The 23,044-nt window shown below is 48.7% G+C and overlaps 1 protein-coding gene across 1 annotated transcript in view; it reads left to right on the forward strand.

Moving 5' to 3' along the window:
• Positions 1 to 6,051: 6,051 nt before the first annotated feature.
• Positions 6,052 to 23,044, forward strand: part of PDE10A (phosphodiesterase 10A) — a 298,539-nt gene continuing 281,546 nt past the window's right edge. The window contains 2 exon segments of the mRNA XM_057528096.1: positions 6,052 to 6,481; positions 6,484 to 6,909. Of these exon segments, the coding sequence (XP_057384079.1) occupies positions 6,052 to 6,481; positions 6,484 to 6,909 (856 nt within the window).

The raw sequence follows: 23,044 nt of genomic DNA on the forward strand, positions 1-23,044 counted from the left end.
TCACATAGACAACAAATGTGGCCGAAAAACCAAGGCTGCTTACCTTTTGGCTTCGGTTTGTTTTTTTTCTGTGATGAGAGTCCTTTCAAAAGATTTAATACACAAAGTTCTAGTGATAGTTCACAACGTGTTGCTTTTCCAGACGCCGGATGGTGTGTGTGTCAACAAGGAGGGATGACTTAGTCTGGGCAAGGACCGTCTGTATCATAAAACCCAAATCCTGAGAACTGTCTGGGCGCTGTGTGTCTAACGTGTGTAGTGCACGTCAGCAGCCCAGGGCGCTGGACGGCTGCATGAACCTCTCTCGCCATCTCCTTTTTCCTTTGGGCACTTTTGTAAGAGGAGCTCCGGGAAAAACCTGTCTTTGTAAGTCAAGGCCTGACGTCAGAACAACTCACCCGTGTGAATGAACGTGGCCTCTGCCGCATGCCCTTAAATGCCCATCCAATACTGGTCCAGATCAGAACACTTGTGCCCCAGGCCATGCCATGGTTTTTCTTGTTTTGTTTTTTGTTTTGAGGTGAACAGAAAGGAATCACATTCTCTGGATTAAGTGAGCCATTTTGATCCTAATTTTTGAGACAAATCGGTAAGAGTCAACAGTTTTGCTTTTTCCATAACTGCATCATACCCCCCCCTTGTATAAATGGCAAGGCACATTGTAAGAATATGGCTATTAAAATAATGTTTGCAAGGAAAGGATTCCCAAACCACAGATGAAGACCTGCTTATTTCAAATGACTTTAACAGTACACAGTTCAAATATCACATGATAATTTGTGTGGGCGCTAAGGTACTCATCATGGGGGGACAGACTTAGTAGGAATTTTGACAACCTTTTACGAAACTCTCTGCTCGTTGTATGTCAGGTGGTCGTAGGGGTCAGGGAATCTAAGCCATTCCTTAGCTTATCCTTTTTATCCCTGATGCCCCCATGGTCACGTTCTACTTAAGTGCTTTAAATTGACTTGGCTCTCTTAAAGAAATATTTCTTTCGTTTAGGCCTTTTATGTATATAATTATATATAAATATATGTAATCTCTCATTCAGCTTCTATGTGACTCTTAAGACAGCCTCAAAGGAAATTGATATATCTGACTTGTGAAAGTTTGGTGATAGTGTTGATTATTTAACCAGAACTCACTGTTGTATTCTACTTTGTGTGTTTTTGAGAAGTGAAAACTGCTTCAGCATTCTACAAATCTCAGTGGGTTTCTAAAGTGATTCGATATTTTTTTAAATGGCAACATCTTCAAAATTTAGTTCTGTGTCATAACACAGTAGTGTTATATGAGAAAGTAAATGCTCACAGGGACTTTGTATTTATTATATAACTTAAGCAGGCCTTTTAACTGCAGTCTCCTAGGGTCTAGATGTTCACAGCCATTAAGCAGAGCTTATTTTCATGAGGGAATTAAGTGTTTTGTTCTTGATTAATGAAAATTTCTACTTGATCTTATTATTCATCAAGAGACACACTTATCCCCCTTTTCAGAAGGTATGGATACCTAAGGAGATTTATTTGGAATATTAATGTTTTAACAATTGGCCTGTTATCAAAAACATTCCCTCATTGAAAATTAAACACTATTTTGGTGTTTTTTAATGAAAAATAATATAGTGTTAGTTGTTTTATAACATAAAGCAGTACTAAAATTGTAGTTTGTTTTCTAGTTAATTTGTTTGAATTCATAAAAATACTTCAATCAAAACTGCAGATTTAGGAATATTAGGGCTGAAGAAGTTGTTTTCATCAACTCTGGTCTATTTTCAAGGCAGTCCCATTCAGTGTATTGACTTTATAATAATATTTTTCTTACTAAAATTATAATGCCCTTTTTAAAAAATAGGCCTGACTACAACGGTACTGTAAGAATGGATCTGTCACTTTAGTCAAGATTTGTTAACAACGATGCTAATAGAAATTTGTAATCAGTTGGCATGCAGGTGACAGGTAGGGGAGCAAACATTGAGTGCCTCTTGTGTGCTGGCCTTTATTAAAGGTTATGAGTGGTAAGAGAAGCATGACTTCCAATAGCAGGCTGTTTAAAATAAAATTGTCAGTGCAGATTATATGTGCATTAAATTTCTTAAGAGGTTTAGTGCAACACATTCATATATGCAGATAAAATGCATTAGTTCTAGGAGTCTGGACAGCAAAGCTGTGATGGATTGCGGATGAGAAAAATTAAAGGAGGCTTTTGAGAAAGAAAAACTTAGAACTAGTAGTGAGGGATTTGGTGCACTGGGGAGGGCATGAATTAGTGCCTGGCGGCTGAACTCCACTTTTAACATGCCAGACAAGGAATAAGTTATCTTATTAGAATGCAGAGAGTTTGTGTGATATGATACATGTTGATAATTTACTAGCAATTAAATGGAAAAGTCTGACATGTGAAACCCACATGTTTCTATTGAGCTTGGGAGCAAAAGACACTTGCTTATGAATTATTTTGCTCCGATAACTTTGTATTTTAAATAAGTCACAAAAATTAAAATCAAAGTAAAAACAATGTGTCTTTTTATAGACCTTATCTATATAAATAGAGGAGTTTAACGTTTAATCAGTCTTTGTCTTATATCTTTATAAAGGTTACTAGCATTTTCAAAGAGAAAACAGATTATTCAAAAATCAGTTAGCAATGTTAAATTTACAGCTGTAAGCACTAATGTTAAAAGTTGTAAAATAAAATCAATTAAGACGCAGACCCACATGTTGACCAAAGAGTTCATAAAATATTAATCATATTTATTGTAAACCTAACTCTTAGGCTATTAAAAGGGGTTCGTGGTTCAATTATCATAAAAGAAATTTTATAATTTTATGAGAAAACCAACATTTTAACATTTCTTATTCTCTTCCTTGACCCATATTTTAAAATGTTTTTAAGAACATATCTTTCAAGTTAGATAATAGGCAGATATTGTTTCCTCTATATATGAATTATTATGCATAAAATACTAAAATTAATATAGAATTAAGGTAATTGAAAACTAACAGCATATGGAAGAATACTTGGAGAATTTAAATATACTTATGGTTGCATAGGTCCACTAATATAAGGTTTCATTACCGATATCAGTTTCTTCCTTGATCATTTTCCTTGGTAAAGGGCAGAGACAGATGCTTTACATTCTTTTAAAATGCTGAACTACTAGTAATGATCATCATAATTTTGGCACCTTTCCTGGTGTTAGTCACCCTCTTAGTATTCTTTTAGTTTTTATTCTTTGCAGTGCGGGCTGGCATTTCTTCAACCGAGAATGAGGAAGATTGTTCATTTCGCAGAGGGTGCACAGTCGTGGTGTGACCTGCCATTGCTCTTCTTTTGCTGGAGTTACAGCTAATAATTTCAGTTGTGCTTAAGCTGTGTTGTAATCTGATAACATTCTGACATATAGCTAAATTGCTAATTTTATGGGGGCTATCAGAATGCAGAGTGCACTTAACTGTGAGCCAGCGTGTTTATTCCTAAAAGGCTTGGAGTAACAAATGTTTAGTGACAGTCTTCTCCTTCTCCTGATATATCATCACTAAGGAATCTCAAAGCGAAGGAAAAGAATCCGCAAGAAACACATTCTACAGGTGTTGCCACACCTGAACACAGGGGTGAGTGACAGCGCCTTTATGTCTATGTGTTTGTAATTTACATCTGGACTACACAATATTTCATGAAGAAAGGAACTGTGGCTGGGCGCCTGTTAGACTTATATTAACAGAAGTGGACTCCAGCATTAAGTAGGGAGAACACTTAACAGATAGATGTAACCGATAATCAGTAAACTCCTCATCGTGTTTCTTTTCTGTTGTCAGGCTTTCTCGTTTTTAATTTGTCCAGGAAATGTGTGCCTTCCAGCAATCATTTGGAGAAAGAAGGAAGAAAAACAGAAAGAGGTTGATTCCAGAAAAGGGTTACTGAAAATTCTAAAGTTTGCGTCCTGGTTTAACAAAGACCCGGAGAACAAATATTTGATGTTTTCCATCCCGCGCCCTGCACCCCGCGCTCCTACGGCTTAATTCAAGTTAAAGGCAAATTTTCTTGTAACAGGGAAGTCACTTTAATGACTCCAGAAAGGCAACTAAAGAAACTTAAACGACAAGTAGAAACATTTTGCCTGTAAAAGAACGAACAGTAAACACTCCAAGGAGAAACGCGTCCTCCCCAAACCTGCGGGCAGCCCAGGACACCCTCCCCGCGGGGCCGAGCGCTCAGCCCGCGCGAATTGCCGACTGTCAGGAAAGTAACAGGTGTCAGAGCTGCGCGGCCCAGAAACGTCAGCCTGGAGGCTGCAGCAGCAGACCAGGCAGCACGGCTCGGTCGTTGTCGTTTTTTCTTCGCCGGAAAAAAATGCAAATGCAACGGACAAAATCCCCCCTCAGTAAGGTAAGAACCACCAGAATCTTCTGTTTCTTCCGCAAAGTTAAGAATTCCGATCCAGTGAGTGCCAGGGTCGGCGCGCGTTAACAAGCGACGGTCCGAGTCCGCCCCGCAGTCGCGGAAACGCCCGGGTACTTTGGAGAGGGAGGGGAGCCGCACAGCCTCCCAGGCGCCCCACCGGCCCAGTTTGGTGCAAATACCAGTATGCCCTTCTCCACTGTGGGTGTCTGGATGGGAGTGAGGAAAAGCAGACTAGGGAAGAATCTGGAGTACGTTTCAAAATAAAAACACCAGAGAACTGGACGGAGGGAAGAAACAGTTGAGGGCGAGAAAAGACCCCCCAGGCCAAGCGCACAGTGGGGGCCCCGGGCCCTGCGTCACCGGAGCGGCTGCACCGCCGCGCACGCCTAGCGCTCAAGTGACCGCCTTGACCTTCGCGGAAGCTGGGCATCGGCGCGCGTGTTGCAGTCCTGGGAAGGTGACCTAGTCCAGGGAGTCTGGACAGCCTGTCCCACCGTGGGTCAGCAGGCCCGCCGCCCCGGCTCAGACCCGGAGCGCTGCGGTGGCCCCGCTGCGCGCGCCTGCCGGACACCGACACCAGCGCATCCGTGCGCGCAGCGCTCCAACTTTCCTAACTTCTGGCGGCCGCTCCTGGTTCTGAGCGCCCATTGGGCGGCACAGTTCTCTTCAGTAGCAACCGTATGGATTGGGGCTGGGGAAGGAGAGTCGGGCCGTTGTCCAAGAAAGCCAAAGGTGAGGACGCGGTCCTCAAGGCTTTGGAGTGATGGTCTCCTAGTTTTTAACTAAGGGCAGCCATAGTTTGCCCTTTCCATTCTCTAACGTGGCCGGGGCAAACTGGGTTGTGAACACAAAGTTCGTTATAAAGTGAGTACTGGAAAGGGAGTACTGGGGACGAACCAGGTTTCTAAACCTTAGCTTACTGGAAACAGTATGCCTTGAAGGGAACTCCAACCAAATGTCTGAGTTTGCACTCTCCTGGGAGCTCTGAGCACAGCTCAGCTGGAGCTGCTGGCCCGCTATCAGTAGGGCTCCCGGGCTCGGGCACGGAGCAGGCCGACGTGGCTCGCCCAGCAGTGCACAGCTGGAGCGGCTGCAGGGCGGCGGGTACCGAATGCGGAACACTAGGATGTGAGAACGCCTCGCAGAGACGCAGCGTTTCTCGGTCCTCCCTCCCGGGCCTGGGGCGCCCTGTTAACACAGGGCCGCCGGGGTGCGGGGCGTGGCGCGGTGAGGCCGAGAAGCTGCGGGGCGCGCTACGGGGGCGCGGGCGGTGGCGGCGTGGGGAGAGCCGGCTCCGCCAGTGGGCGTCTTCTGCAGCCGCTGCCGCCTCCACGGGCAGCGGCACTGCGGCGCTTCTCTCCGCTGCTTTCGAGCAGTCGCGGAGGCTCCGCCAGCGGAGCGCGCGCACACCACGCCACGCTTGCTCCGCAGCCCCTCGCCCCGGCCGGGAGCACGCCCCAGGCCCTCCCACACCCAGCGCGGAACACGACGTGAAGACCGGGCCGAGAGGGAGAGAAGGGTTAGATTGACGGTCGGGCCGAGTGGCCCCGGAGGGCTGGTTCTGAGGGGGCGGAGCCCGCCGAGTCCCGGCCCGCCGCGCGCCCCTCCTGCCCGCGGCCGGCCCCCACCGGCGGCCCGAGGAGGAGGGCCATGGCCGGCCCCGTGGAGCCGCTCGTTCCCCGCCCCCAGGCCCCCCTGCCCGCGGCCGGGGACGAGCCCGGCCCGGGCAAACTCCGCCCGGAGCCCGGGGGCAGCGCAGCCGGCGGGGGGAGCGCGGCGGTCCAGGGCCCGGCCCCCGAGGAGCCTGGTCGCAGCCGGGCCGAGCGCGCCGTGCCCCCGCGCCCTCCCCCCTCCTCCGCAGGCCGCGCCAGCCCCGCGGGGGGCCCCGGCGCCCTGCCTGCGCGCGGCGGCTGGGTCGCAGCCCGCGCTCCCTCCGCGCTCGCCTTCTCCTCCCCTGTCCGCTCCTCCACTCCATCTTCCTTTTACTTCTGGCCGCCGCCCCCTCCGCCCCCTCCTTCTCCTCTCCCCTCCTCATCTGCCTTTCACTTCCCCGTGCGTCTCCCAGGAAGGGAGGGCGCGGCGGCGGCGGCGGCGGCGATGCTGGCGGAGGAGGAGGAGGAGGACAAGAGGCAGCTCCCTTGAGCGTCCCCCCCAGCAGTAGTCACCGCGGCGGCGGGCGGCGGCGGCTCTTCCTCTCCCCTGCGCTCCAGGGCTTGCTGCTGCCAGCTCGCGCCGGGCCCCGGCCGCCGCCGCCGCCGCCCCGGCTCCCGCTCGGCCCGGCGGTCCTCCGCGCGGGCTCCCACGGCTTCCCGGGCGCCGGCGGGGGCTGCCCCGGCTCCGGCCCCGGTCCCAGCCTCGGCGGCGGCGGCCGAACTCCGCGGTGGCCGCGAGGCGCCGGCGCCGCCCTCGTCGCCGCGTCCTCGCTGCTTTTCGGTGCCGACATGGAAGATGGACCTTCTAATAATGCGAGCTGCTTCCGAAGGCTGACGGAGTGTTTCCTGAGCCCCAGTAAGTGCCTGGCTCCACCTTCCCCGCGGTGGGCGGCCGGCAGGGTGCGTGTGCCCGGGGAGTTTGGCGGCCAGCGGGCTTCTCTGGAGGGGCGGGGGGCTCGGCCAGCGGCGGGACACCGGCGTTTCCCAGGCTCCGCGTGCGTGCGGGGGAAGGGTGAGCGGGAGAGCGGCGGGAGGCCAGCGTTAAAACAGGACCTGCTGCCCGCCTCGGGGTCCCGGTGCTGTTTCTGGCCACACTTGCCCTGCATGTCTTTATACTCTCAACTCTGTGATCACTGACACCAGGTTCGTCTTTTTAGCCTGCAGCCACTAGGCTGGAGTCGAGGCGCTTCTTTCCGCGTGGGGTCCCGCCCGCTGCGTCCCCAGGCTAGGGGAGGGCAGGCCAGGGCCCCGGGACCCCGCGCTCCCAAGCGTGAAGGCGCTCGCGGTTCCCCGGCTGGGTGTCGGCGCCTGGCCGCTGTACCCCCGGACCCCGCAGTGACCCTGTTCCAGAGCGTGGACTAGCCGCGTGGAAGTGGGTGCGTCTCCGCCGAGAGTCCACTTTCTCTAGATCCTGGGGGTTAGCTGGTGGTCGGGTTGGCCAGGGGAAGGACAATGGGGCGTTAGGGTGGAGGAGAAAGGTGCCGCCGGTTCGGACCCCCCGCCCCCCGCCCCGGGATCACGGCCACTCCGCCTCCCTAGCCCCGGGATCGGGGCTGAGAGCGCGCGGGAGCAGGGGTGGCAGAAGGCGTGTCACGGGGGAGGGGGACGGGACTGAGCAGAATCGTCAAGGCAGGTATTTGCTAGAAGGCAGGAGGCGGGAGATGTTAAGGGAAGAGGCGCCGGGTGCACAGAGGAGGGGGTCGCCGTTGTCTTGGATGGAGGGCGAGCGAGGTGAGGACCGGAGACCTGGGGCGGGGCGGGGCGGGGAGGGAGGTCGCGCCCGCGGAACACCGGGCGACTCCGGCGCCAGCCGGGGCGGGCGCGGCCCCTCGAGGCCCTGGGCGCGGGGCTCCGGCGCCACCGTCCACCGCGTGCGCACCCGAGCCTTTGTCTGCTTCTCGCCGGGGAACCGCGTTTCCGCGGCGCCTTCTCCAGGCCGACTCTTCCAGGGTTGCTGTTGCGGCTTCCGTCTCCCATCTGCCGCTCACTCCGCAGTCCCGGCCGGCCCGCGCCTCCTGGGTACCCGGGGTCTAACCCCTCCTCGCGGCCGGAACTTGTCTGGGCTCACCGCCCGCAGGGCGCCTTTGGGGTGCAGCCCCTGGGCGTGCGAGCGTGTACGGTGCGGCCCGGCAACCCCCCACGCCCTCCCCGCCCAGCCCCGCCCCGCCCCGAGATCCCGCCTCCCTGGCGAGGTTCAGTCCGAGGGGGCCGCGTGGTCCAGCGGCCTCTCGCTTGCTTGCTGGCTGTCTGGAGCCGCTGGCGGCTGTCTCTGCTCATATTTGCCGGTGGACCTGATAGAACATCGGGGCGTGGGCCCTGGGCTCGCAGCTGACCCCTAAATCCCGTAGCCTCCCGTAGTCTGACCTGCACAGCAACTCCCAGGAGTCTGCTTCCCTCGGGCCCCACCTGCGGGTGTTGATTAATTCAGAATGTTGCGGTTCAGGAAGGACATGGTCTGGGCAGGAGTGGCCTCGCCAGCTGCCCTTGGATGTGTTAGGAATGGACATTTTTACTTGCTGAAACAGAGCCTGGTGGCCATGAACTGAATGAAGGTTGCGGGAGAGGACGGAGCTCCCGACCAGCTCTGACTTGTGTTGGGTTAGTTGGGGCCTAGAATTGGGGCTCCTGTCTGCCCGCCTCCTCCTGCACTAGTGATTTCCTTCTGTAAAAAATAAACATCTACTCTTTACAGTTGGCAGCTGGTGGGGTGGGAGGAGTGAGGGTGCGGGTCAGAGGCTGCCACATCTTGCATATGAACGTTTTGGGAAGAAGGCTGTGCTAGGGAGACCAGCTGTGCAGGGGTTTTCCTAAAATGAAGTTTCTGTTTGTATGTTGTTACTGCTGTTTGTCTCGGGTGGGGCAGGTTGTGAGGGATATTGGGGAGAAGAATAAAGATGAACAGCTCAGGTGGGATGGAGATGTCCTAGGGGAATCCCTAGCAGGCTTTCCTTTTGGAAAGACAGAGGACCCGGAGAAGAGGGCCATCTGACCGCGCTGCCCACCCCCCTCACCCCCGTGGGAAGTTCCCACAGGGAGAAGCCCAGTGATAATAGACTCAGGAGTTGTTGGGTTTTTTTGTTTGTCTTTTTCTCTAACCAAGTCAGTGAGAGGTAGCTTGGGGTTTGAATAGGAACCAGAATCTTCTTTGGGACGTTACTAAGGTAGTAAATACTAAGGTTCTTTTAAGCAAAATCTATTATTATACCCATGTCACTGCAAAAGTGGAAAAAGGCTAGATGGCGACTTTAAGGACCATTGCCAGTTTCTGCTCTGACACTGTATCCTTCACGTTGGGGGACTGTTTCTGTCTGTTGCTGCGTGACAAGCCACATTTGTGTGAATGGCTGAAGTACCTGAAGCTTGGCAGACTTTTTTGATATTTGTCAATAAAAATGAGTCTTTTTGAGAAAACTTTGGAATTCTATAAGAATGGAAGAACGCCCCAAGTGTATACAGATGTGTCGTGATTGGTGCATGTTTATTCCCTTTTTTTCCGTTCAGTTTGATCTCCTCTAGGTCTAACAAGCAAGTTGTCATGTAAAGGCTGCTGTGTCCAACTGTTGTTTGTAGGAATGCCTGCTTTTTATCATCATCAAAAAGCAAATTGTGTTTTAAAAGTATAATATCCTAGTTCCATTCCTGTCCACTTTGGCTCTGCATTTTGGCTCACACAGATTCACTAGTTCGCTCAGTAACGCACGGAGCAAACACTTACTAAGAGCTACTGCCACTTGCCAGGCGCTGCCCTAGCCGGGCTGCAGTCCAAGAGGATGTCACCCACCAGGAGAAGAGAGCTCCTAAAAGCAGGTGCAGCATTGATGCCCAGTGCTAGAAGGGTCAGTGGTCACTCTACATCCCTATCAGGGTGTTGCTGACTTCACCTTTCATTGCTGACCTCTGAGCTTGTCCTCAGGCACTGGGCTCGAGCACTTTGCTGCTCGGAGAGTTGATGCTGGTTGGAATAGAAAGCAGTCCCCGTGCAGGGAGAGCCCAAATCCTCCCAGAGCGAACTGAGAAGTCCACTTGGCAGCGTGTGTGTGTGTGTGTGTGTGTGTGTGTACACATGTACATACACACAGGAAAGGAAAGCCAAGAAGTCGTGCTTCGATAGGCCTGTAGGAGTTGCATTCAGTCTTCCGGAGGAAAGAGCTTACCTTGAGTACACTTGGTGCCGTGGCGGGAAGTGCAGGAAATATACCTGGGGGGCAAGGACTTTACCAGTCGAGTTGGGAACCCTGCCTTAAAGACATCCAGAAGTTAAAGGAAGGTCATTGTCTTTCTCTCCCTCTCACGAATGCTCCCACCGCTCTGCTACTGTATGTTTCACCAGTTGGCTGCTCCGAATGATGCAGAGTGTTGTAGAAAAGAAAACTGTTGGTCAATGAGAGATCAGAGACAGCAAGAAAAATGAGCTGGGAAAGATTTGTTAGTGCAGGTGGCAAATATTCAATACTTCTTCACACAATTTGTATACTTCTCAAATATTCCAAACAGGAAATGTGTATGTGTCTAGGAATCCTAGACTTTAAATATACTCCGCATCCATCACTGACCACTCTTGCTCTGTTTCTTGAGACTTAAGATACTGTGTGGCCAACACTTGAGCAAACTGAGATAAATATGATCCCTTTAAAGAGCAAATGTGTCTACCGCATAGAAGCTACACTGGACTTCACGTTGAACCTGTTTTTATGGACCTGTTGAGACTGGGACTGCAGAGGGGTGCAAGGCCAACAACACAGCAACCAAACTGGGTATAACTCAATTAATAGCCAACTAACAGGTAATTATTGAGGACCTATTCAGTGCACATCATTTTAGGGAGATGCAAATGATAAGAACTAGTCCCTCAAAGGACCTGAAATATAGATAGGATACCTACCAAGATAACCATCAAAGGAAGGCTGGGAACTCTTGCTGCCAGGCCAGGGTGCAGGTCATGAAACGACCAGGCGTAGTGGAGGTGCCTACGTCTGTTTTGGCTGGAGTAATCAGGGCTTAAATCCAAAGGGCAAACTGTTTAAACCGGGTGGAACTATTTAGATTCATTAATTTTAATTTCATGAAATTCCTCTTTTAATTTCAAAAAGCTTCCATGAGCAAAGATAATCCCTAAAAATTTAAATGACCAATGGTGGAGACAGTAGAAGATGGTGTCTTCTACAGTGTCAACCTGATATATTAACTTTAGGTAATTTCTGCATCTAAAACTTTTTCTACCCCATTAAGAAAAATGAATGCGGTACGATAGATAAATAAGTGATGGTAACGTAGCATGGTGACTGTAGTTATTAAGACTGTACTGCATATTTGAAAGTGGCTAAGAGAGTAGATCTTAACAGTCCTCATCACACACACACACACACACACACACACACACACACACAAAATGCAGTGTGCTAGATGATTACGAGATTTCGTTTACGATAAAGCAGGTTAAACTTGGTGTGGTGAACATTTTACCAGTTAATACATTGTTAGTTTTTGTTTGTTTAAAAACAGCTCATGAGGTCCGAGAAGGAAAGAAACTATAATTTTCGTGAGAAAGGAATATTTCTGTCTTAAAAGGAGAACTCTTAGTTTTAATTCAAAACATTTTAATTTCCTTTTAAAATGTAAATCAGTCCCCTTCAGCTGATCTAAGTCTGTCTAAGGGAAAACTCCACAGCGATAGGATCGCTCAAATCTTACAAAGGAAGCAGAGGACGCCTAGCACTCTGATTTTATTTGTAGCATTTACCCCTTTCTGGAATTCTTGTGCTCATTTACTGGCATACTTGTTTACTGCCTGTCTTCCCTGTGCAGAAGGCAAGCTTGGTGCCAGCCTGAGGGCAGGGGCTTGTCTTACTTGCTTACATCCCTGAGCCTGGAAAGGTGGCGGACACATAGATGGAAGGAGGTCAGACATTTGTGTTGAAAATTCAGAGATGAACGGAAACAACAACGTGGTGTCCGCCTTCAAGGAACTCAGAAGTTGAAGGCCACTCATCGAAAGCGTCCTTGGCCTTGGCCCTTGTCCTGAGGAGCCAGGATTCCACCGTGGGTGAGAAAGGGCCACTGTGGTCAGAGCGCACGGCTGAGCACAGAGACGAGCCAGCTGACAAACAGGTTCCCGACGGAGGCCGTGCGGACGCTCCGGGACCCAGAGCTGAGCCCCGTCTCCTCCGAGGGCCCCAGAAAGGTTCCAGAGGAGCTGGGCTGGGGCTCGCGGTGGAGGGTGCTTCCAGCCAGGGCTGGGCGGGGCCGGGTTCTGGGGAAAGCCTTTCTGGCCAGGAGAGGCACGTCGGAGGCTGCTGTCAGGAGGCAGGTGGGGCGAGGCCTGGGGAGGGAGGCTGGCGAGGCGGAGAGGATTCTTCTGGACCAGCGCCGAGGGCCTCACAGTCACCCTTTGAGGGACCGTACAGAAGAGGGAAGGTAGGAAGGCAGGAAGCCCACCTTCCGTGGTGGAGCTGGGCTCGTGGGCGATGCAGACAGAGGGCTCGGGTCTGTGGCGGGCACGCCCGGTGAGAAGAGGCGGGCCTGAGCCAGGCAGCCAGCACGTGAAAGGCGGCCCGAGGCAGGGAGGATGGCAGCCGTCGCTAACAGGGCGGGCGGCCAGGTGAGGCGAGGGCAGAGGGCCGCTCGGGTCCTGACGGGAGGCTTGGGCTGCGTGTGGTGTCCTGAGAAAAGAGGGGCTGGCACTGAGCCCCTCCTCTGGGCCGAGCGTCGTCGGTGCCTACGTGCCATGGTGGAGACGCTGAGCAATCAGGCATACAAACCAAAAGTGTCAACCGTCAGGAAGATCAAGTGCCGTAAGAGTTGGCAGGTTTGAGCGGTCTGTGAGGGTCTCTCTGGGTAGAGGAGGTTAAACTGCAGATGTTAGAGAAGGAGCGCCCCAGGCCGAGGGAGACCCCCGGAACCGAGCGAGGGCCTCGATGCTGGGGCTCTGAGCCCAGGGGAATACCGTACCTGTGGAACGAAGACCACGAGGCACACGGGCCAGGTTAGGGCTTTGGAAAATTTGCATCTTACTCCCCGTGCAAGGGGCAGGTCCTGGAAGGTTCTAAGCAGTTGTGATCTCAGAAGTTCATTCTGGCTGCAGTTTGGTGAGTGAATCTAGGGTCTGCGGGGGAAACGGAGGACCCGAAGGCCACCACGGTAGCCAGGACAAGAGACACTGGTGGCTTGGACTAGGGCGGTGGTGACAAGTGGAATCCGTCGAACCCTGTACCTTTGGGAGGTGTTAGAACATGTCAGATGAGTGGGCGGGTCGGCTACTTGGAATAAGGGGGAGCGAGGACCAAGAATAGGGCCCAGGGCTTTAGCTGGACCACGGGCCGCAAGGTGGAACTGTTCCGAGCTGGGGAACTGGCAGGGGGGCGGCAAGGGACCAGGCGTCCTGTTGGGCTGTGTTGAGTCTGAGATGCCTGCTGCGCAGTTTAGTGGAGATGGTAAGAAGGCAGGTGGGTAAGTAAGTCTGGAAATCAGAGGGTTGATGGACCAAGACCGGAGAATAAAGTCTATAGTCATGGTGTCTAAAACCCTGGGGCCGTGTGCCCCCCACCGAGAGTCTGCAGATGCTTTGCGTGACCGGGAGGGCTTTGATGGAGTCGGCTAAGGAGCGGGCGTGTGGTGCGGTGTAGGTGCTCCCCCAGTCTGCTGAGTGACAGGAGGGCTCTGGAACCCTGCGGAGGGAACTGATTAGGTGTGTGACTCTCCAGGTGGGCGTTGAAGCCATGGCGGTGAATGGGAACCTGAAATAAACAGTGGGAGTGAGGAAAGGGCAGGAGTCAGAGCTGACAGAAGGGAAGGCGCCGTGGAAGCCCTGAGAAGGGGTGGTGCGAGAGCGAGGAGGTGAAACGGGCCAGGACGACCATGTTGTGGAATTTGGAAGAAGAACCTTGAGGCAGAGGCAGCTGGGGCACCCCCAGCGACCTCTGTCCAGGGCTTCCGAGTGGAGTGGCGGAGGCGGAGAGCCACCTTCAGGGGCTGAGGAGTCGGTGGGGACTAACTCAGTCGCTTTAGTCCTCAGAGGAGGGAAGGGGAGACGTCGCCCCGTATCTACAGGGAGAGAAGAGCTGGCTTTTCCCCACGTAGGACTGGCTGGAGAGTGTTTATTTGTTGAGGAAAAGGAGTTTGAAGAGTAGGAAAAAAGAGAACAGAGCAGAACCTTAGAGAAGCTGGGAGCAATGGAATGTAGTGGGCACGAGAAGGCTTGGGACACCAAGGGGACCTTGTCCTCGGCGAGAACGGGGGGAAGAGCGGGTGTGGGTGCTGAGAAGGGTTTGGGTGGAGAGAGGGAACGGGAAGAATTAACAGCGCCTTCACAAGATCCTCTCCTCCCATTTCCCTGACTGGACAACCTTGCGGGCACGTGGGGGTGAGCGGAGTAGGAGGGCCAGCCCCGAGGAAGACGAGCTGCCCGGGGCCACGCAGGAGTCAAGAGCACGGTCGCAGGTCCTGCCCAGGCTGGAGAGGACGGACTGGTGACTGGATGGTTAGCTGAGGGATGGGAATGACGGAGAACTTTTTAGAAGGGAACTTATATGATCGAAGGGACAGTTAAGGAAGACTTGCCCATCCGTGGTGTGTAGAGAGGCTTACGTGAGAGCGAGCGGCACAGAGCCCGTGCACACACACTTCTGCGTTTAAAGAGTACGCGGAACACTTGTAAGCTCTCCGTACACGTCTTGGTGAAAAGGGCCCAGTGGGAGGAAATTTGAGAGGCGTCTTGAGGGAGAAAGAGTGTTTGGTATGTGGAGCTAAGCAAGGCCCTGGACAGAGGCAGGCGGGTAGGAACGTACAGTCAGAATCCAGGAAACGGGAAGTGGGATGATTGGATGGTGGTGAGGGCTTCACGCAGAAGAGAAGGGAAGGTGGAGCTGGTAGGACGGAGCAAGGAAAGACTGCCAGGTCCTCCCCTGGAGGCCATTCGAATGTTTCACTGGGGAAGGCGTGGGAGGTGCCGCGGTGCGCAGTGTTATCAGATGCCGTAGCACGCAGATGTTTATCGAGGGTCTGCCGTGTACCAGTTGCGGTCGTAATCACCAGTAATGGCTATGTCCAGACCCATCCTTGCCTTCAAGGAGGGATGCGGACAAGATAAAAGGCCGTCTCGGACAACTGATGGAGGCGTGCATAGGCGTGAAGAACACTCTTTAATGGCACCCATTGCCCACTGTCCACAGGGCCATTTGCTTGACATCCTGAGCTTCTGGCCCAGGTCACACCGTCTCCTGCGACAGGGCTTCCTCCCCGATGCCAGCTGCGGGGACCCCTGGAATCCCGCCCTGCCCCCCAGCTTGCTCACCGGCCCCGTCTGTGTCTCCCTAATGCCTGGTGCTTGTAGGCGCCCATGCTTGCGTGTGCTCCGTGAGGGCAGGCAGCATGCTTTATTCTTTCTCTTAACCTCAGTGCCTAGCACAGTGCACAGCACAGCAAGTATAATGGATGAGTAAGTGAAGGTGTTTAAACGGGAGAAAATGATCAAAGTGTCCTTTAAAAATGTTAGTTTTTGCAAAGGAAGGGAATAATAAAATAAGTAATGTGGTTGATAAATTTTGCTAGCATAACTTGAAATTCCACTTGATTCTTTTTTCTTTTTCATGTGATCCAAATACACTGTTTGGCACCAATGACTAGGGCTTCTGAGTTACGGAGAGCACAGCATGTTTGTCCGCCTGAGCTGCAGGATGGGGAGCTCCAGGGGCGGCACCAGGAGACGATAGGAGGAGTGGGGCATAAGTGTGTAGAGCATTTTGGACGCCTCAGCTTTAGTTCCTGAGGCGGTGATAAAGAGCTTTTTACTTTGACAAAAACATTTTCTACACTAGGAAAGAGAAAGTGTTGCTTATGAAGTGCTGAAACAATGCCATGTGTTTGGATGTGATGAATTATTTAAAAGAATAAGCATATTTGGACTTGTAAGTTGGTAACTACTCTGTAAGAAGCAATTTTGCATGAAGAGCAGGTCACTGCTGGAGCAAAGCATCATGGGTGTATGGTATTCAAGTTGTACTTCTCTGTGCGTGACGTAATTGTGTGCTTCTGTTTTGGAGTTTTAGCAGCTTCCAAAATAAACATCTTAAATGATATCCAGAAGGGCTTGATTACTATGGTTTTCTAGATTTGGTAATTATATATTTATCTTTGCTATTAGGATTACATACATTTTCACATTTTCTTTTTCTCCCAGGACCAGAAGTTTACTTTGAAAAACATTCTTGTGTCCTCAGTCATCACGCCTTTTTAGGATAATACTCTTTGTGTCTCATGATTAAATATGTCATCTAATTATTTTTTTTATAAAACTGCAGTGATTAAAACAATGTGGTACTGGCGTGTGAATAGACAGACCAGTACAACAGAATAGAAAGGCCTTAGAACAGAGCCAGACTCATAAAGGAATTTAATGTATTTTAAAAGTGTCATCTCATATAGGAGGAGTAGAGATAGACTACTGAATAAATGATTTGGGGACAACTAGGAAGTCATCTGGAAAAAAAATAAAATTAGAGCATACCTTTTACTATACCTCCAGGATAAATTCCATATGGATCATATGTTTAAATATATATTTAAAAATATACCATAGATGCTGGCACAAAAACAGAAATATAGATCAATGGAACAGGATAGAAAGCCCAGAGATAAACCCACGCACATATGGTCACCTTATCTTTGATAAAGGAGGCAAGAATATACAGTGGAGAAAAGACAGCCTCTTCAATAAGTGGTGCTGGGAAAACTGGACAGGTACATGTGAAAGTATGAAATTAGAACACTCCCTAACACCATACACAAAAATAAACTCAAAATGGATTAAAGACCTAAATGTAAGGCCAGACACTATCAAACTCTTAGAGGAAAACATAGGCAGAACACTCTATGACGTAAATCACAGCAAGATCCTTTTTGACCCACCTCCTAGAGAAATGGAAATAAAAACAAAAATAAACAAATGGGACCTAATGAAACTTAAAAGCTTTTGCACAGCAAAGGAAACCATAAACAAGATGAAAAGACAACCCTCAGAATGGGAGAAAATATTTGCAGATGAAGCAGCTGACAAAGGATTAATCTCCAAAATTTACAAGCAGCTCATGCAGCTCAATATCAAAAAAAAAACCCAGTCCAAAAATGGGCAGAAAACCTAAATAGACATTTCTCCAAAGAAGATATACAGATTGCCAACAAACACATGAAAGAATGCTCAACATCATTAATCATTAGAGAAATGCAAATCAAAACTACAATGAGATGTCATCTCACACCGGTTAGAATAGCCATCATCAAAAAAATCTACAAACAATAAATGCTGGAGAGGGTGTGGAGAAAAGGGAACCCGCTTGCACTATTGGTGGGAATGTAAATTGATACAGCCACTATGGGGAACAGTATGGAGGTTCCTTAAAAAACTAAAAATAGAACTACCATACGACCCAGCAATCCCACTACTGGGCATATACCCTGAGAAAACCATAATTCAAAAAGAGTCATGTACCACAATGTTCATTGCAGCTCTATTTATAATAGCCAGGACATGGAAGCAACCTAAGTGTCCATCAACAGATGAATGGATGAAGAAGATGTGGCACATGTATACAATAGAATATTACTCAGCCATAAAAAGAAATGAAATGGAGGTATTTGTAATGAGGTGGATGGAGTTAGAGTCTGTCATACAGAGTGAAGTAAGTCAGAAAGAGAAAAACAAATACAGTATGCTAACACATATATACGGAATCTAAGAAAAAAAAAAAAGGTCAGAAGAACCTAGGGGCAAGACAGGAATAAAGATGCAGACCTACTAGAGAAAGGACTTGAGGATACGGGGAGGGGAAGGGTAAGCTGGGACAAAGTGAGAGAGTGGCATGGACATATATACACTACCAAACGTAAAATAGCTAGCTAGTGGGAAGCGGCCGCATAGCACAGGGAGATCAGCTCGGTGCTTTGTGACCCCCTAGAGGGGTGGGATAGGGAGGGTGGGAGGGAGGGAGATGCAAGAGGGAAGAGATATGGGAACATACGTATATGTATAACTGATTCACTTTGTTATAAAGCAGAAAGTAACACACCATTGTAAAGCAATTATACTCCAATAAAGATGTTAAAAAAAATAATAAAAAATGTACCATAGAAAGAAGAAAAATGAGGAAATTCCTTTCTAGCCTTGGAGTAGGAAGAGCCTTTAAATGTGACTCAAAATCTGGAAGTAATCAAAGAAAAGATGGAGAAGTGAGTCTACATTAGCAAAAACACCTTTTGATGGCCCTAAATACCATAAGCAAAAATCACAGTATATTCCTGCGCATCTCCCGTGCGGTGACGCCCTCTGCCTTCCTGTGCTGTCTCTATCCTGCTTCCTACAGGACAGTTAGGGCTCCAGCAGCACCAAACTGTTCTTAACTGTCAGCCCTAGAAAAAAACACTAATAGCCCACATCACAGCATAGGGCCAACCTTCCTAACATACGAATAGCTCCTAGAAATGGTTAAGAAAAAGAACAACCCAATTAAAAATTAGTCGAAGGATATGAACACAAAGATGCTCAACCTCATTTGTGATAAGATAAATGCCATTTAAAGTCACACTGAGGTACCGTTTTCTCCTGTCGGGTTTGCAGAAATTAATAAATTTTATAACACACTGTTGGCAATTTTATGAGGAAGCAGGTACTGGCATGCATTCCTGGTGGGAGCATCCACTGGTACAGCCCCGGAAGAGGGCAATTTGGCAGTATCGATCAGTATTAAAGATGCATGTACCCATTGAATCAATAATTCCACTTCTGGGAATTTATCATTTCGATAGACTCACACTTGGGCAAGATGACTTAACAAGGTATTAATATATTGCAGCACTGGTTGAAGAGAACGTTGGAAGAAACCACCTGAAGGCCTACCTGTAGGGGCCTGGCTAAATAAAATCTGTAGCAGTGAAACAAAGGTACTAAAGCTCTTCCAGATACATCGCTATGTGAAGAAAGCAAAATGTAAAGCAATGCACACATGTACACACACACTTTTGTGTTAGAAAGGACAATAAAAGTGTATACCTGTGTGTGTCTGTGTTGCATAAAGAAACGGGGCAGAAACTCAGGGAAGCGCCCACAGCACTTTCTCTGCAGGACTGGTGGAGATGGGGGGCCTGGGAACGAGTTGTAGGGAGACTTTAGTGTATACCTTTTATATTTTTTGATTTTTGAATAACAATTTATTACCCATTCAAAAATTAAATTTAAAAATAAGTAAGATTTTACTGAAATGCCGTTTAACTAATTGTAGTCGTCCTACTTTGTGGTTCACGTTATCCTTTTTTTTTTTATTGTCCTCCTATTGAGATCATAGTTGATTTTTCAGCCCCTGAAGTTTGTTCACTTGATTTCTGCCTTTCTCTAGCCTCCCACTTACTTCTCCTACACAAGATCTCAAAATGTCAAACCATGAATATTAAAGAAAAAAGTCACATGCATCAATACCTCTCATACTTACCAACTCCTTTTCTACGTCATGCACAGATTTGAAAATGGAAAAAAAAAAAGTCACTTCCATTTTAATGTAATTTCTGACTCTGATAGAGTCTATGGATTCACATTTAAGATATGAACTATTGTTTACACTGTTGGAGAGCTGCCCGGCCAGCTTCATCTGGTAGAAATCACTACATTTTGGCAAGAAACTGAACGTCTTCCCTGTGAAAACGTGGGCTTTACATTTTAGCGCTTCTTAAGTGAATGGAAATGTAGCCTCCAGTTGTCTTGCAACTTAATAATACCCCTCAACAGGGGCCACAGCAGTTCATTATAATTTATTCTCGTTACAGTGATTGGATTTTTTCCTTTTGAGCAGGGACAGTGTGAACTCATGCATTCATTCCTCAGCAGACATGTGCTGAGCCGCTGTGGGAGCCGTCTGGCTGGACCCGATGAAAGCCTGCCTCTGACCTCAGAGACCTTGCTGTCCAGCAAGGATACTGCCCTCCTTCTGGCTGTGCCTTTGTGGTGGAAACATTCTTTAGATGCTCACATTTGATCTATTCTCTGATTTTATTTTGGGTTTAAAGTTAATATTCACCATTTCTCTCGGTATCTAAGTGGGTTTCTTTCTAACCTCCCTAGTTATCAACCCTGCTGATTTTCCTGTGTTCTGCTTATAATGTTGACATTTTTCTTTGTCTTATCGCTTAGTATTATTTCCTCCTAGTCCACCCATTGGTTTTATTTTAGCTGCTACTTCCTTCCTAGTTACTGGAGTTTGTGCAAACCCTTTTCTAACCTTAAATGTCAGCCTTCCACTACCCTAACCAAGTTCTCTGACCCACATATTCATGCTTCTGGGGTCTTGACACAGTTAATCCATGCTACACACCCTAGCCTTGGGGATGCAGACATTGCCAGCTTGCACATACTTAAGCCTCTTTCTTGAAGGCATGGTTTTCCCATAGTAGCCAGGTTTTCAGGGAGAGCCCTGATGATTATTGCTCTTTTTTCCTGGAGTGAGGCATGTGGATCAGGTGTGTGTGTGGGGGGGTGGAATCCTAGTTCTTTCACTCTGCTGAGGACTGCAGATACTTTCAGAGGATTTTCAGGTCGCTGGGAATGCCTTTATCTTAAAGGTTATTCTTTATTAACGTTAATGCTCTAGTTTAATTGCATTTCTCCTAAGATCCTACCATAGCTGTAGAGTTTTGGCACCTATGTGTCTTGTAAGTGTTATGTTCTTTTTGTCAAATGGGCCATCGTTAGGAAATTTGTCATTTTTTTTTTTTCTAAGTGATTTTTGAACTCTTTTTGTTTTGTGTTGGTACATTTTTTAATGTATCCTGGCCAGATTTTCAAGATTCCAGATTATTACGGCTTCTTGCATCTGGGTTATGGTCTGGTGAGAAGTACACCATATTGCTCTTATGGCAAGGTACCAGGGTGTGGGACGACCCAGTCTTTTTGCAGATGTCATTATGAGACAGAGATCTGCCCTGGGGAGGGGGTGTGTGTGGAGAGAGATACAAACAGTTCATACTCTTGTTCATTTTTTCTTTCTTTGTTGATACACTGCTGGCCCTGGTCAGTATTTCCTAGCGCGTTGGGACTGGCGACTTCTCAGTAAGGAGAAGCAGAGAGTCTGAGGTGTTAAGAAATGGGTCTGTGTCGCTGTTTGTTAAGCAGATGCTGAGGACACAGCATAACCCGGTGCTTGTGGAGTTAGGCGAGCCCACGTTGGAGCGAAGACGAGACGAGATGACGTGTATGCAGTGTTGGCAACGGCGCCTTGAACAGAGTTAGTGCCAGAGCACAGTCGCCCGTCCTCACGCCCCTGGGCTCTGAGCGAACCCCGTGAGACAGGCTTTGCTGGGAGGGAAGCACGGCAGCCCTGCGAGGGCATCATCTGGCAGGGAGATGGTCGAGTGGCAAAGGGAAACGAAGAAAAAGGCTGCCTCGAGCATCCGATTGGCTGGGAAAGGTGTTTCTTTGTCGTTGCAGGAAGTACAGCTTCTGGAAACACTGATACCAGGAAATGGCTGGAGCCTTAGAGCAATTCCAGTTTCTTGGCAAGGAGTTAAAGGAAAGTGTGTTGAAAATAAAAGGGAAGAATTTTTGGAAAGAGAAAGAACTGAAAAACAGTGATTGTCATTAGAATTCTTGCATTTAGGGGAATCTATTTTTTGAACGGCTAATATAGTCATTTCCCCCGTTTGTGGAGGCTCTGCAGTTGCAACATCTTTGACCTCCATTTTCTCGTGTCCCTGAACTGTTCACTCTCACTTGGCCTGACTAAGGAGGGACGTTTCTATGGGGCCTCCCTGCTGCTGCAGTTGAGTGGGAAAGTGCAGCAGCCCTGGACGCAGGGACAGGCCTCACGTGAGGCGTGTGCCGGCCCAGGACGCAGCTCCCACGTCTGGGCCTTTATCCAGAGGACAGGATAGATTAGATTTGGTTTGTATGTGTACTGTTTACTTTGCCACTGGCTCTTTATTCACTTCAGACTTTTGTAGAGTTTTGGTCTATGTTCTTAGTTAACTACATGAATTGTCTTAGTCCTATGTACGTGTTACATTTTTCTTCTGTAATTTAATAGACTCTAACTTGGAGAAAGGTGGGAATGTGCCCATGAACAATTACCTCCTTAAGGGTGAATTTTGAGGCTACACTTGAAACCATTTTAAAAAAACATTCTCCATCTGGTTTACATTTATCTGAAACAAAACTACCAACGAGTTATCTCATTTTCATGTAAAACTTTACAAATAATTTGAGGAATTACACTTTTATCTGTTACGATCTTTTGGAATTCTTTAATACTATGTAGTAGACATGTATATTAAAAAAAATACTGAATTGGCTTCTGCTTTACCGCAGAGAATAGTTCATAAAAATTAAAAGAAATTCCAGATGGGCATTCAGCGGTGCAACCATGGCAAAGGCTCCTTCCCCATCCTTCTCTTTGGACGGAGACCTGGGTGATCGCTCTGTCATGATGCCGAAATTGCTCACCTGTTCATCTGTCTTTCCTTGACACTGTGAGCTCGAGGTTTGCTGTCTTTATATCTCAGATGACCAGCAGAGTCTTCAGTAGGCATCATTCACTAAGTGTGTATTGAATGAGTGAAGGATTTCCAAGAAGCAGGAAGGTGCACTGGAAACCTGTACTTTGGAAAAAAAGTTGGGTTCAGATCTCAGCTCTGCTTAATTTCTGAGCTAAGCTCTGCTTATCTGTAAAATGGGTGGTCAGTACATGTTAGCTTCCCTTCAGTACTTTTCCCCAAAGAAGAAAGAGCAGATCTAAGCCATAACACTTTGGAATTTTCTTGAATTGTAACAATTTTAGATTTGTAATGTTTTCATTTTGATTTTATGTTAAGTATGAGAGGCTCAGCTTAGTTCTTTTGCATTAAAAGAGACAAGAAAATGCAGAGCAGTTTTCAGAATTCCTTAAAATAGTGCCTCTGATTCTTAAAAGAGTCTGTGACTTCGCAGAAAGGTCTGTAAGGAAGCGCCAGGGCTGGGGCTG

The sequence above is a fragment of the Balaenoptera acutorostrata genome, chromosome 14 (assembly GCF_949987535.1).
Source record: "Balaenoptera acutorostrata chromosome 14, mBalAcu1.1, whole genome shotgun sequence".
NCBI lineage: Eukaryota > Metazoa > Chordata > Mammalia > Artiodactyla > Balaenopteridae > Balaenoptera > Balaenoptera acutorostrata.